The sequence below is a fragment of the Schistocerca americana genome, chromosome 3 (genome assembly GCF_021461395.2).
Source record: "Schistocerca americana isolate TAMUIC-IGC-003095 chromosome 3, iqSchAmer2.1, whole genome shotgun sequence".
NCBI lineage: Eukaryota > Metazoa > Arthropoda > Insecta > Orthoptera > Acrididae > Schistocerca > Schistocerca americana.
In genome coordinates, this window is record NC_060121.1 from 242,291,046 (window position 1) to 242,306,159 (window position 15,114).

Below are 15,114 nucleotides of genomic sequence, written 5' to 3' on the forward strand. Positions count from 1 at the left end.
AGTTTTTCTACAAAATTGTAATTTAAGTGTGTGAATGTTAATTACACAATCTTTTTAAATCACAGAAGAACAACTGTCATTATAATAAATATTATTTGTACTTAAGAAAATATACCTTTCCTGTTCTTTCTGCCTTTCTCAATACAGGGTTATTACAAATGATTGAAGCGATTTCACAGCTCTACAATAACTTTATTATTTGAGATATTTTCACAATGCTTTGCACACACATACAAAAACTCAAAAAGTTTTTTAGGCATTCACAAATGTTCGATATGTGCTCCTTTAGTGATTCGGCAGACATCAAGCCGATAATCAAGTTCCTCCCACACTCGGCGCAGCATGTCCCGATCAATAAGTTCGAAAGCATCGTTGATGCGAGCTCGCAGTTCTGGCACGTTTCTTGGTAGAGGACGTTTAAACACTGAATCTTTCACATAACCCCACAGAAAGAAATCACATGGGGTTAAGTCGGGAGAGAGTGGAGGCCATGACATGAATTGCTGATCATGATCTCCACCACAACCGATCCATCGGTTTTCCAATCTCCTGTTTAAGAAATGCCGAACATCATGATGGAAGTGCGGTGGAGCACCATCCTGTTGAAAGATGAAGTCGGCGCTGTTGGTCTCCAGTTGTGGTATGAGCCAATTTTCCAGCATGTCCAGATACACGTGTCCTGTAACGTTTTTTTTGTAGAAGAAAAAGGCGCCGTAAACTTTAAACCGTGAGATTGCACAAAACACGTTAACTTTTGGTGAATTGCGAATTTGCTGCACGAATGCGTGAGGATTCTCTACCGCCCAGATTCGCACATTGTGTCTGTTCACTTCACCATTAAGAAAAAATGTTGCTTCATCATTGAAAACAAGTTTCGCACTGAACGCATCCTCTTCCATGAGCTGTTGCAACCGCGCCGAAAATTCAAAGCATTTGACTCTGTCATCGGGTGTCAGGGCTTGTAGCAATTGTAAATGGTAAGGCTTCTGTTTTAGCCCTTTCCGTAAGATTTTCCAAACCGTCGGCTGTGGTACGTTTATCTCCCTGCTTGCTTTATTCGTCGACTTCCGCGGGCTACGCGTGAAACTTGCCCGCACGCGTTCAACCGTTTCTTCGCTCACTGCAGGCCGACCCATTGATTTCGCCTTACAGAGGCATCCAGAAGCTTTAAACTGCGCATACCATCGCCGAATGGAGTTAGCAGTTGGTGGATCTTTGTTGAACTTCGTCCTGAAGTGTCGTTGCACTGTTATGACTGACCGATGTGAGTGCATTTCAAGCACGACATACGCTTTCTCGGCTCCTGTCGCCATTTTGTCTCACTGCGCTCTCGAGCGCTCTGGCGGCAGAAACCTGAAGTGCGGCTTCAGCCGAACAAAACTTTATGAGTTTTTCTATGTATCTGTAGTGTCTCGTGACCATATGTCAATGAATGGAGCTACAGTGAATTTATGAAATCGCTTCAATCATTTGTAATAGCCCTGTATAACCATCTATAATTTTTTCTTTATTAACAATGATGTCTCTATGGACATACAACAAAGCAAGTCCTGTTCAGCTGTTTTGCCCACAACGGTTCCTTAACCAATTCTTAATGACTTTTGAGTGTAGAGAAAGATGTTTCTGTTGTTGCAGTCGACACAGGAGGAGAAGAAAGGATCAACAGCAAAGATATGACTGTAGGAAAAATTTCTGGAGTGAAAAACTGCAAACACTCAACTGCATATCATGGCAGTAGTGTTTTGTTTGTGTCTTCCCTTTTCCACTTTGCCACCCACAGCTTGATCTCTGCCTTCAGATTAGCAGTGCAGTCACTTTCAGCCTCTCCAATTACTTTGTAGTACTTCTGCATCCCTAATAACTGACTCCAAGGACACTGTTGAAGATGACCAGATTTTTGGTAGAAGTGTTTTGAGATTATAGAGACTGGGAACGTATTTAGAGAATCTGTTTTCTAGGTCATTGTTGACTGTGTCAAGAATAGGGATAAAGACATTCGCCTTAAAACAGCTTTCAGTACTCAATGCAGCAACGTTGGGCCTGTTGACTTGTCGATATGTGATCCTCGATGTTTGAGTGGTGTTTCCAATATCATCTGCCAGTTTTATCGCTTCATTATACAGCAGACTGATCTCAAATAATGTTATTTTACGAACATTAACTCCGAAGTTAAGTAATATAGGAACAAAAAGCACTGGTCACCATAATACGCAAGGAGTTTCATGTTGTCTTCTCGTTGTTTTTAGAGAAGAAATACGTTATTTTTGAAATTCGTTTCATGCCGCACAAAACTGAACTCCACACTGTCAAGACGAACGTCCTCTTCACACTGAGCTATCGCTAGCGAAATATTGTTTTCAATGGCGACCTTCACATGACGCCACTCGGTGGCGTATTTGGCCGGCCAAGACCCGGATCGCCGCCTATGAAAAATCGGCACGTGACGTAAGCGTAGCAGTAGCAGTAACGGCACCAACAAAGCTGCTCACGGTAGCATCCAAAGCTGATCGCAGCGACAGCGGCAACTGTTCTCATTGGCGGCGTTCCGGGCCGCGGTGTGTGAAGGATAGGGCGCTGCAGAGAAGCACCATGTCAAGGCGCCAAAACTGTTTGGATATGCTCCTGAATTCTGGACAAGCAGTCTAGCCATAGTAGCAATGACAAAAATGGAGGCAAAGCAGATAGTGCCCTAAGGGAGACGCGAAGCGCGTGCTGCTTTGGCAGATCAGAAAGCCCTGCTAACATTTAGCGCCCACAAATCGAACAGGAGGGAGATCACATGTCACTAGTACAGGTAGCACATTCTCTTGGGTCACAAAATAAAGTGGTTTGGTGAATACCGAATTAAATGACTAAATTCACTGACCAAAACTCTAAATTCGCATGATTAACTTTGGCGCAGATTACATAAATTACCATTTGATTTTAATTTAGTTTCCACTCTCGCGGGAGGGGGGGGGGGGGGGGGGGAGGGCGATCACCCCTCACGCTGTTTCCGTCTCATTCGGATTCCTTCTTCTTGTTTTGTCTTAGAGTGCGTTTATGTGGTGCTTCCACTTACGGAAAAAATGGCTATGCACGCACAGAACATCCTAGCTATGCTGCCAAGCAATGAAAAACAGACATCTGTCCAGCACCCGTAGTAACAAGCATGCAGCCACAAGCAGGTAAGTTGCTTGACGAATTTCTCTACATTAAAGAACTGTACCGTTGAACTACTTCATCATCTTCGCCTGCTGGGAGGCAACGCAATTTACGTCGATTTTCTGTGGAAGACATCGCTGTCGCACTTACCTGCGGACGCACTGCTTGCGTTGGTGGCCTCAAACTGCTGACCCAATAGTCGACATGTAGGCCTATCTATCGACGGGTGTCACAGTCAGCTCCACCAGGACCAAGACTTATCTGAAAGTGCAGCAAGCTCAAGTAGCTGAACTGTGTAACCAATTCTTGGGCCTACAAATACGACACTTCTCAGTGCATCACAATGCCGACGCTCTTCCTGAAGAAACAGGCATTCACTCACAAGGGAGAATATCTGCTGACATCACAAAAAATTTGCGGCTGGAGATCGGCAGCGTCGACTAACCTATGACAAGTGAAACGCCGTCGGAAATCAGTAGCGACAGACAGCCATGGACTTTTTACACCAGGGCTCTCTACTAAGTTGCAGTATCTCACTGATACCCGTGCTGATCTCTCAGTTTACTCCTCTTGTCTTCCATCGGAATACCGTTTGCAGTCACCTGTAGACAAAAAATGTATCTTCCATCAAGACTTATGGTTACATCGACTTACTGTATATCTAACTTTCAATCTTCAGTGTGAATTCATATGTAGATTCATTGCTGCTGATATGCTGTGCCCAATTGTTGCAGCGAACTTTTAACCTTTTTATAGTCTCCTCCCAGATCTTCACAATCAATGCCTGCTTGATTCTACAACACTGTTGTCTAGTCACGGGCATCTACATCATGCCAACCATACTAGCATCGAAGTGACTGCAGTTGATTCACCAAATGGTGACCTGCTTTATTAGCTCCTTGAAATCATCTACTACAAAGCAAGAGTACTCTTTTATGTTAGTCCAACAGATGTATTACCATTCAAATAGTAGCTGGGTACCTCCACTCCACATTGTACCCAAGAAGTATAACACGTGGTGACTCTTCAGCTTAACGCCAGAACGATACCTGACCATTATTCTGTGCCACACATCTACGACTTTTCTGTGCGCATTCATGGTAAGACTGTTCTCACCAAGATAAACCTCGTCTATGGTTTTTATCATGTGTCAATTGCACCAGAAGGTATACCCAAACCCGCTATTTGCGCGCTTGTCAGACTTCACGAATTTTTGCAAATGCTTTTTCGGGTGTACAATGCTGCATGGACTTTTTAGTGTTTCATGGATAAAGTGACCAGAAACTTATTTTTTTTATGTTTACATTGAAGACTTGCTTGTAACGTCGTCCAGGGGCAGAACACCTAGCACATCTACCATTCGCTAGACTACAAGAACATGGTTTAGTGATTAACTCGCAAAAACTAGTCTTCAGAGCAACAAAGGTAAAATTATTAGATTAACTTATCAATGCACAAAGAATCTTACCACCTCAAGACAGGAAGCTATATCTCAGTTTCCCCAGCCCATTGCAGTACGAGAATTAAGCCATTTCTTGGGCTTGACAAACTTTCATTGACTTCCGTGCACAATTAGGCATTGTTGGCAGCACCTAACAGAGAAATTTTGAAAAGTTTACCTAAACCAGGAGAAATGCAACGGTGGATTGATGTAAAGAAAGCATCATTGTCCAATGTCAGTGCTGCTATTGGAAAGGCTGCATTGATGGCTAAACCTTTTCCTGAGGAACCTGTCATCAGCTGCAATTGGAGCCTTGTTACAACATATGCAACACAACTGGCATCCTCTAGCTTTCTTCAGCAAGAAACTGTAACCATCACAAGCAAATTAGTCGGTTATGATCATGAGTTGTATGTGGCATATGCCTTAATCACGAAGTTTAATCAAATGCCTGAAGGTAGACATTTTATGCTTCACACAGACACTAAGCTAGCTCTTTGTCAGATACCAGACAATGTATCATCACGCCACTTACGGCATCTGGTCTTCATTGGGCAGCTTACTATGGATATTCAGCATGTCAATGGTGAGCAACATGGACCAGCAAATGCACTACCACAAACCGCTGTGGTTACTTCGACCACTCATACACCATAAGTTTTACAGCTCACTGCTTGTTGTCAGTCGGGTGTTAAGTATATACCGTTTGGTGGTAAAGTTCTATCAATATTCGCTGGATGGCGCCATATAGTACCCATTTTCTTGAGCAACAGCTGCCGAATTTGTTGCGACATAATTGTATAGGACAAAGTGTGTTAAAATCTGGTTGTGTAAAATCCACTGATGCCACTTAACTACCAAACCATTGGTGTTTTCAACCACATCACGCATGTTACTTGATTAATTCTGAAAACAGACCTGTGATCAGATTTTTGATCACATGTATATATCCGAAGCATAATATGTTTTCTGAGGTCATGTGCCTAATATCCCTGTTATGGGGTTACTTTGACCACTGGTCATTGTTACCCCAGGATTACAGATACACCATTATTAAACGGGGTTGATGCCAATGACAGTGTGGAACTAAAGAATACATACATTAACCATCAATATACAGGGTGTTACAAAAAGGTATGGCCAAACTTTCAGGAAACATTCCTCACACACAAATAAAGAAAATATGTTATGTGGACATGTGTCCGGAAACACTTAATTTCCATGTTAGAGCTCATTTTAGTTTCGTCAGTATGTACTGTACTTCCTCGATTCACCGCCAGTTGGCCCAATTGAAGGAAGGTAATGTTGACTTCGGTGCTTGTGTTGACATTCGAGTCATTGCTCTACAGTACTAGCATCAAGCACATCAGTACGTAGCATCAACAGGTTAGTGTTCATCACGAACGTGGTTTTGCAGTCAGTGCAATGTTTATAAATGCGGAGTTGGCAGATGCCCATTTGATGTATGGATTAGCACCAGGAAATATCCGTGGCGCGGTACGTTTGTATCGAGACAGATTTCCAGAACAAAGGTGTCCCGACAGGAAGACGTTCGAAACAATTGATCGGCGTCTTAGGGAGCACGGAACATTCCACCCTTTGACTCGCGACCGGGGAAGCGCTTGAACGACGAGGACACATGCAATGGACGAGGCAATTCATCGTACAGTTGACGATAACCCTAATGTCAGCGTCAGAGAAGTTGCTGCTGTACAAGGTAACGTTGACCACGTCACTGTATGGAGAGTGCTACGGGAGAACCAGTTGTTTTCGTACCATGTACAGCGTGTGCAGGCACTATCAGCAGCTGATTGGCCTCCACGGGTACACTTCTGCGAATGTTTCATCCAACACTGTGTCAATCCTCATTTCAGTGCAAATGTTCTCTTTACAGATGAGGCTTCATTCCAACGTGATCAAATTGTAAATTTTCACAATCAACATGTGTGGGCTGACGAGAATCCGCACGCAATTGTGCAATCACGTCATCAACACAGATTTTCTGTGAACGTTTGGGCAGGCATTGTTGCTGATGTCTTGATTGGGCCCCATGTTCTTCCACCTACGCTCAATGGAGCACGTTATCATGATTTCATACGGGATACTCTACCTGTGCTGCTAGAACATGTGCCTTTACAAGTACGACACAACATGTGGTTCATGCACAATGGAGCTCTTGCACATTTCAGTCGAAGTGTTCGTAAGCTTCTCAACAATAGATTCCGTGACCGATGGATTGGTAGAGGCGGACCAATTCCATGGTCTCCACGCTCTCCTGACCTCAACCCTCTTGACTTTCATTTATGGGGGCATTTGAAAGCTCTTGTCTACGCAACCCCGGTACCAAATGTAGAGACTCTTCGTGCTTGTATTGTGGATGGCTGTGATACAATACGCCATTCTCCAGGGCTGTATCAGCGCATCGGGGATTCCATGCGACAGAGGGTAGATGCATGTCTCCTTGCTAACAGAGGACATTTTGAACATTTCCTGTAACAAAGTGTTTGAAGTAACTCTGGTACGTTCTGTTGCTGTGTGTTTCCATTCCATGATTAATGTGATTTGAAGAGAAGTAATAAAATGAGCTCTAACATGGAAAGTAAGCGTTTCCGGACACATGCCCACATAACATATTTTCTTTCTTTGTGTGTGAGGAATGTTTCCTGAAAGTTTGGCCGTACCTTTTTGTAACACTCTGTATAGGCGAAGGATCATTTGTAATTGTTAATGTACCTATAAATAAGAAAAACAAATGTCAAGTCATATGTTGCTCATATTACAAGCAGACTTTGTGGACTGGACAACTTACGGCTCCAATGCATTCAAATACCAAGCTGTTGCGCTCCAGAATAAATTTGGTATGCAAGCTTTTACAGATTCACCCACTGCTCTCGGAGCCAAGGAGATCAGCTCAGGGCTAGTGTTTCAATCAGAATGTCAATACCACATACCACCAATGTAGCAGAAGACAGGGCATGAGGCAAGGATTGCCACACAACCTATGAGCGAGGGAAGCAAAAGAGCAAATGCCGCAGTACAACATAACAGGGCAGTACGAAGTAATCCTCTGTAACTTCAAGTGCTAGAGCGCCACTGCAATGGTCAAACTTGCAGAAAGACTGACCTTGGAAATAGAGACAGCGAGGTAAAGAATTCGCTCAGCTCTTTAAATAATAGGACTTTCAAAGTTTGAGAGCACATTTAGTTGTGCCACTTTCCTGTCAGTGTCATCAGAACCAGAGATAATTAAATTCTATTGGATTTCAGTGAAACCACGAGGAGCCAATCAATGACTGTCTGTCTGCTACCTGCTTGCTGACTTTGATGCTGAGACACAGCCAACCTACAGATAACCATAGGAGTGGTGTGCCGTTGCCACCTACTGAGACATCATGGATGAAAATAGTGGTGAGGATCATTCATGGATGACCTGCAAGCCGTCATGTGCATGTACTATATTCATGCAGCTCCCTGCTGACTTGTGAACACTTGCTGCAGTCTTGGTCAACGCACTTTGGCTGACCAGGGCCTAATCTTCACCTCAACTGAAATCCTGGACCACACAGTTGTCTATTCTCACACAAGAGAGTGAGGGACTGTCTATAAAAGTGCTGAGGTATAGGGCCGCACTAAACTGCAGAATATCTGGCGTGGGCAATGCCTGCCCGTCTCCATGGTGCCAACTGCATGGCAACATACTGGCCACAGCTCACTGACCTGTGGATCTGACTCGCTGACAAAGCATATCAGAACTACTTCACAGCAAGTGCTGAGGCCCAGCTTCTGTATGACGCACTGAAGCAGCTTTATTACCCTTTATACTCATCCTGGTGAATAAAATGTTATTACAAATATCACAGGGTTTCTAACACCTCCAGACAACCAAACAACTCTCCTGCACTCCTGGGTCACAACACTGGATTCAGAATAGACATCATTAGCCTGCAGACAGCAAGAGTTTCTACTGTTTGCCTTCTCATGCTTGCTAGGCCCTACATTGGCCAGAAAGGTCGCTGGATCTATTCCCATTTAAGACCATTTAGAGCATTACGGGCAGGGTCCTCCAATAATCTCAGGATTCTGTCAATCTAATCTGCCAGTTGGGCAGAATTAGGCATGATATCTCTGAGGAGGACATCCAAAAACTCTTATCAATCAATGCCAAGCCGAACAACTGCTTACATAAGGTGGATCAACACTTTATTGATTTGCTCAATTTATGAAGCTCTTTCTCTTGAGTAAACCTCTGATTTTTGGCAAAGGTGACAATTCCTGATCAGCAGACTAGTACAGTAACTCAGGCTATAGTTAAAAGCCGGCTACCTACATGGGTGTGACTGTCAGGGTATGAATTTTCTGTTGGACTTGATGAAGCAGTTATATTAAGTACTTTGTATCCAGAAGTTATGAACAAGCCCGTTCCATCCACAAACTAATGGAGAAAGACAAACAAGTTCTTGACTAAGTATGAGGGTCTCTATCAAGTCACCGAGATGAATCTCCAGTTTCCAACAAATGGTTATTGCCCACATTAGTAGAGGCCCTTTAAAGGATTGTTGGATGCATTACCACAAGGTCCAGCAATCAAGTTTATGCACAGGAAAATGACTAAGAAAGTTAGAAAGCATGTAACAGTGGATAAGGATGATGCACATAGTGTATGTACCCAATGCACTGAGGTCGTGCAACAAATAGTAATATCCATGTTTAGTTACCTTATTCATAAGAGCTATTTAGTGCAGGTATAAAAACTTTTTCCTACTGGCTACAATAGAAACAATTGTACCTGGTGACTTGCATCTTTGTTCTCTTACTGCGCATCAGGACAGTACTCCAACCCATTCCATAGGGCTTCTATGTACTGCTGATATATGTCTGCCCTTTTCCCTGAACTAACACAGGTTACCCATTCCCACATTCACTATTTACTTCTCCACAGTTCATGTATGCAGCATGTGTGTGTGTGTGTAGCACATTCTTATTTAGCCTGCTTGCACTTCCCGTTAATTTCATTCCTGAACAATTAATACTACAAGCTATTCATTTCATTCTTGGCATTGTTATACTTTCTTTTGTATTCCCTTGGAAAAATTTCTATATTGCCTCATTCTGTCCTAAATCTTCAGTTTTCCACATCAGTTTATACTCCTATGCCTTTATCCTGTTGGATTTCAGCCTACTTTTCACCACTACTATTTTATGACTAAATTTACATCCACCTCTGTGTGCTTTGCAGTCCTACATGTGATTTCTTAATCATTGTCTAACAATAATGTAGAACTACATTAAAGAAAATTTGTGAATGCAAACAAAACTGAGTGAAGACAACCACTCAGCTGTAGTTGTTAACATGTTTCCCAGTCTTTTCCAAATATTCCTTCTCTTGTGACTTTGGAAGGCAGTGTTCACTACAACCATACAAAATTTATCATATAAATCTGTCAACATCCAAATCCTCTAATTTCTTTTCTCCAGTCCATATTGTACATTAATTCTGCCTTCCATTGGCTCTCTGACTATTGCATTCCAATCTCACAGTCCAACCAAATTTCCATTGCCTTTCATATGATTATTGATCAATTCCTCTACTGCTTCATGTATTCCCTCAGTTCTCTCATTGTTAACTTGTTATGTGGACGTTCAAATTTTTACAATGGTCTTTGTGATTGACTATTTCAATCTTCAGCATATGTATATATAATGTAAAGCCCTTGTCAAGAAATAAAAGATTATCTGTGCATTAAGACGACACAATACATTGTGATCTACAGGAGACAGGTAAAGATACTCATTTCATCAAAACATAGTGACCACCACAGCCATGAATACACAAAAAATAAACTTATTAATTAGTTTTTGTCTGAGCATTTAATTGAAAAACTCAACAAAATATGTACTATAGCACCATACAGCAATATAAACAAATACAGCTATACAACATTAAATATAAATAAAAGATATATTAATCAAAATGTAATGTTTATATGGCCAAGTGACACATCCTTAATTACAGAAACTGAAGTTTAAGAATTGTGTGTTTATTTGACTATAGCAAAGAAAAAATGGCAATGTCAAGAATCCTTGATACTTTCATTTTAATTGAAGTCTAAATTCTTCATTGTATATATTATTATCTTCCTACTGCAGCACAGTAGACATGATGTTTCTCTTGAGCCTAGATATGGAAGCAGCATGCATCCCATTCTTATCTTACTTTTATTATCCTGCTCCTGGGAAGACGGGAGGGAGGGGCAGAGGAAGAGAGAAAAAAAAGGGTACTTTCTATTCAAATAACTTGGAATGCTTCTACTTCCCACACAATAACAATTACAAGAGTTCAATAAATATTATTAAGTCTATCTTCATATTTTATGCTTCCACATATGACTTCCTTATGAAAAAGTAATGATCGTTCATTAAATGTTCACCCTAAGGTTTCTATGTAACAGCATTCACTTTCTGTTGTCTATTTTCTTCACACTACTTCAAAGTCTGGCATACTTAACCAGAAATATAAATAGTTTCAATTGTGACTATTGTCACAAAGGTTTTAACACAGTAATAAAAAGAACTCCTGATGAAATATCCATGAAAAATAATACATATTTCTTCTCAGATACTGAATTGACCAACATGCCTGCGATGCAAAGTAAAACACAGTTCATGATAGTTAGTCACAGCCACAGTCATCAGATAGATATTTCACATAGGAGCACATTTGTTGCTTCTGATAACATCCCAGTCTTTTTCACTGTAAATTAAGAACTCTCTCTGATTTGAGTAACAAAAATATCAGACAAATCATCTTTCCCAGTGAGAAGTAACTTCTTATCATTAGCTAAATGGAGTAAACAGTTAAAAGCAATTGGAAAGTTCAAGTCCTTTGCCAGATCTCCTGTCACGTTGCTCTTGAGTTTCTCATACATTTCACTTGCCCACATTGGTGACTTCATTTCATCTTCATTTCCCGAACTTTCAGTACCAGAAATGCTGCTACTTGACGATGAATCATTTCCCTATAGAAGAGAGCACAGAGTTAGTAAAAATAGTGAAGAAAATTACATCTACTACTTTAAATTTCAAGTTTATAATAATTCTCTCACTAACCCCAATAACTGGAGATCTTCTAAGAATTTCCCATATAATTCTCTTGAGTTTTTTAATGTCTATTTTCTTTGCAGCTCTAGCAAATGGAATCTCTATTCGGGCCACCTGAAAAGGAAAGCCTTTCACTGTATCACAATACAGAACAAACACATAAGTTATCAAGCAGAACAAAATTCAAGTTTAATAAGAATAAACAGATGATAATAATCTAATGGAATAATTGCTGTATCAGTATATCTACGACCTGGAAATTAGTAAAGTGGTGAGTAGGGAGCAGAAGGGTGAGACATATTTGGTGTACTATAGCAATATAATTTGTACATTATTAACAGGAGGATATGGGTAATTGGGGAAAAATTGTTGTGCTCTTGGTGTAACAATTTCACACACTAAAGCTACTTGATGTATAGTTAACACAAGGTTTGTCACTCACTATATACACTGAGTGACCACTATATTATGGCAACCCTGCCAAAATATGAACTTGGGCATGTGACTACTTAATATTGCAAGGAATACTTCTGAGAATCTTTTCGTACATAGTAATTCGTAAGTCAATATGCCTTTGAACATAATGAAGAAAGAACATGACTTACCAGTTTTTATAAAAAGCAGACTATTGTGATCAAGATTCACTGCCTTCAGCTTGTAAATAAGCACATTTGTAGAATGTCCCAGAGCTGCTGCATAGCGGCAAAAATGTGAATATTTGATGAAAACACAGGTCCAGTGGCTGGTGCAGGTACACACACACACACACACACACACAACTATAGAGGTATGATAAACTCAACACTGTAGCTCTGAAGATAACTAGCTTAAGCCTAGAATGTACACCCTCCATTGCTCACCCGTGACCCATACAGTTTTATCAGTGAATACTTTAGGAGTAAAAGAGAGCACTCACTGAAAAGCAGAAGTGTTGAGCTGTCAACAAGGGCACTCACAAAAAAGGGGGGGGGGCATAAAACTCACTAGCTTTGAGATTAAATCTTTTCTCAAGCTAGGGTGTTCACATGCATACGCGCGCGCGCGCGCGCGCGCGCGCGCGCGCGCGCACACACACACACACACACACACACACATACACACACACCTCTGTACACTTACGCAGTACCACTTGAACGCATAATGTCAAAGAGTGCAGTTTGGCAGGTGGATAAGGGTAGGGTGAGGCAGAGAGAGGTGGGGTAGTGTCCGGTGGGGTGAGCACAGAGAGAGATATACAAATTGCAGGAAGAGGGCTTGAATATGGGTAGTTAGCTGTTTGAAGGGAGGCAGCCACTTTGCTGACTAGGAATGCCTGAGGGAGGATCAGCAGGTGCACAGGCTAGGCATGTGATGCACCAGTGTCAAAGGTGGTGGGAAGCAGCACACAATGAAGGTGACATGCAGAAGTGGACTGGGAGGGGGTGTTAGTACACAGGAAGGGGAAGCTGCCAGGTGGAGGGTTGGTGACAGTTGGTTAATGAAGATAGAGGTTAGGATGGTTCCAGGTATGGACACCGTGCTGCAGGGATAACTCCCCTCTGCATATTTTAGAGAAGCTAGTAGTGGAGGGAAAGATACAGATGGCTTGGGTTGTTAAGCAGCCTGTGAAATCGAGCATGTTTTGTGCTCCACTGTATATTCTGCCACCAGATGGTCTGTTTTGCTCTTGGCCACAGTTTGGCAGTGGCCATTCACTCTGGTGGACACCTGGTTGGTTGAGAACAAAACAAAAAGCTGTGCAGTGATAACAGTAGAGGTGATATATGACATTGCTACTTTGCCAGCTGACCCGGCCTCTGATGAGAAGGAATAAGCCTGTGACAGAACTAGAGTAGGAAGTGATGGGTGAATGGACTAAGCAGGTCTTGCATCTGTGTCTTCAACAGGAATGTGATCCTTTTGGCAAGGGGTTGGGAGTGGGAGCAGCATATGGATGGATTAGGACGTTGTGTTGGTTTCGTGGGTGATGGAACACCACTTTCGGAGAGGTGGAAAGTATCTTGTGTAGGACATCCCTCATTTCAGGGCATGAAGATAGATCATCAAAACCCTGGCAAAGAATACGACACAGATGTTCCAGTCCAGGGAGATAATGGGTGACAAGGAGACACTCCTTTGTTGCTGATTCTTGGGGGTGGTGGGATGATTAGCTGTGTGTGAGGATATGGCACGGGAATTCTGTTTGCAGACTACGTTTGAGAAGTAGTGCCCATTTGAATGCCTTTAAGAGACCTTCAGTGTTGTGGACTGGCAAGACAGCCAATCCACAGTGACGGGTAGCCGAAAGGCACGCGTTTAAGCTCACGCAGGCTGGCATGAGGTCTGGAACAGTTAAAGGAGTTGAGTCTAGTAAAATAAGTACATAGCCTCGGGAATACTTAACTTTAATCCATAATTGGTGAACATCGGTCAGACAGTACATGCATCACAAGATTAATAGCAAATGATAATGGCGCCTTGCTAGGTCGTAGCAAATGATGTAGCTGAAGGCTATGCTGACTATCGTCTTGGCAAATGAGAGCGTAATTTGTCAGTGAACCATCGCTAGCAAAGTCGGCTGTACAACTGGGGCGAGTGCTAGAAAGTCTCTCTAGACCTGCCGTGTGGCGGCGCTCGGTCTGCTATCACTGACAGTGGCGACACGCGGGTCCGATGTACACTAACGGACCGCGGCCGATTTAATGGCTACCACCTAGCAAGTGTGGTGTCTGGCGGTGACACCACATTCAGCATATTGGGGAAGGGAGTTCTTGTCACTGCAGCTACACAATCGACAGATGGTCAGCCTGTATGGGAAAGGCGTTTTGGTGTGGAAGGGGTGGCAGCTCTTGAAATGCAGTTGAGCTTATTGTGGACAGATATGTGGATGGCACCATCAGAGAAGTGGAGGTTAACACCCAGGATGGTGGCACCTGGAGTTTAGGAGGACCAGATGAAGTGGATGGGAGAAAAGGTGTTGTGGTTGTGGAGGAATCAAGATAGAGTGTCTGGGTCCTGAGTCCAGATCATGAGAGTATCACCACTGAACCTGAACCACAGGGCTTGGCGTTTTAGGAGGTTAGAAAGCTTACCTCTACATGGCCCATAAAAAGGTTTGCATAGGATGGTGTTGGTTTCCTATAACTGTGCTGCAGTTTTGTTTAAATATCTTCTCTTCAAAGGAAGTAGTTGTGAGTCAGGATATAGTTCGTAAGGTAAGTGAGGAAGGAGGTAGTGGGTCTGAAGGATGTTGGGAAAGGTAGTGTTTGATGGCAGCGAGGCCATGAGCATAAGTGATGCTGGTGTACAGGGAGTTGGTATCAACTGTGATGAGTAGGAATCCAGGAGGTAAAGGAGTGGGGATGGTGAACAGACAGTGAATGAAGTGGTTATAATATGATTAAAATTAACTGATTAACTGATGGCAGTGGTGGAGAGCCGAGTTGGCATCT

At 42.4% G+C, this 15,114-nt stretch overlaps 1 protein-coding gene across 1 annotated transcript in view; it reads right to left on the reverse strand.

Annotated features, from left to right (window-relative positions):
* Positions 1 to 10,577: 10,577 nt before the first annotated feature.
* The window catches only part of LOC124606745 (condensin complex subunit 2), a 195,570-nt gene continuing 191,033 nt past the window's right edge, over positions 10,578 to 15,114 (reverse strand). Inside the window, exons 11-12 of the mRNA XM_047138782.1 lie at positions 11,693 to 11,797; positions 10,578 to 11,601 (exon numbers count right to left, since the gene is read on the reverse strand). Coding sequence (XP_046994738.1) covers positions 11,344 to 11,601; positions 11,693 to 11,797 — 363 coding nt within the window. The 3' untranslated portion in view covers positions 10,578 to 11,343. The remainder of the gene's footprint in view (positions 11,602 to 11,692; positions 11,798 to 15,114) is intronic.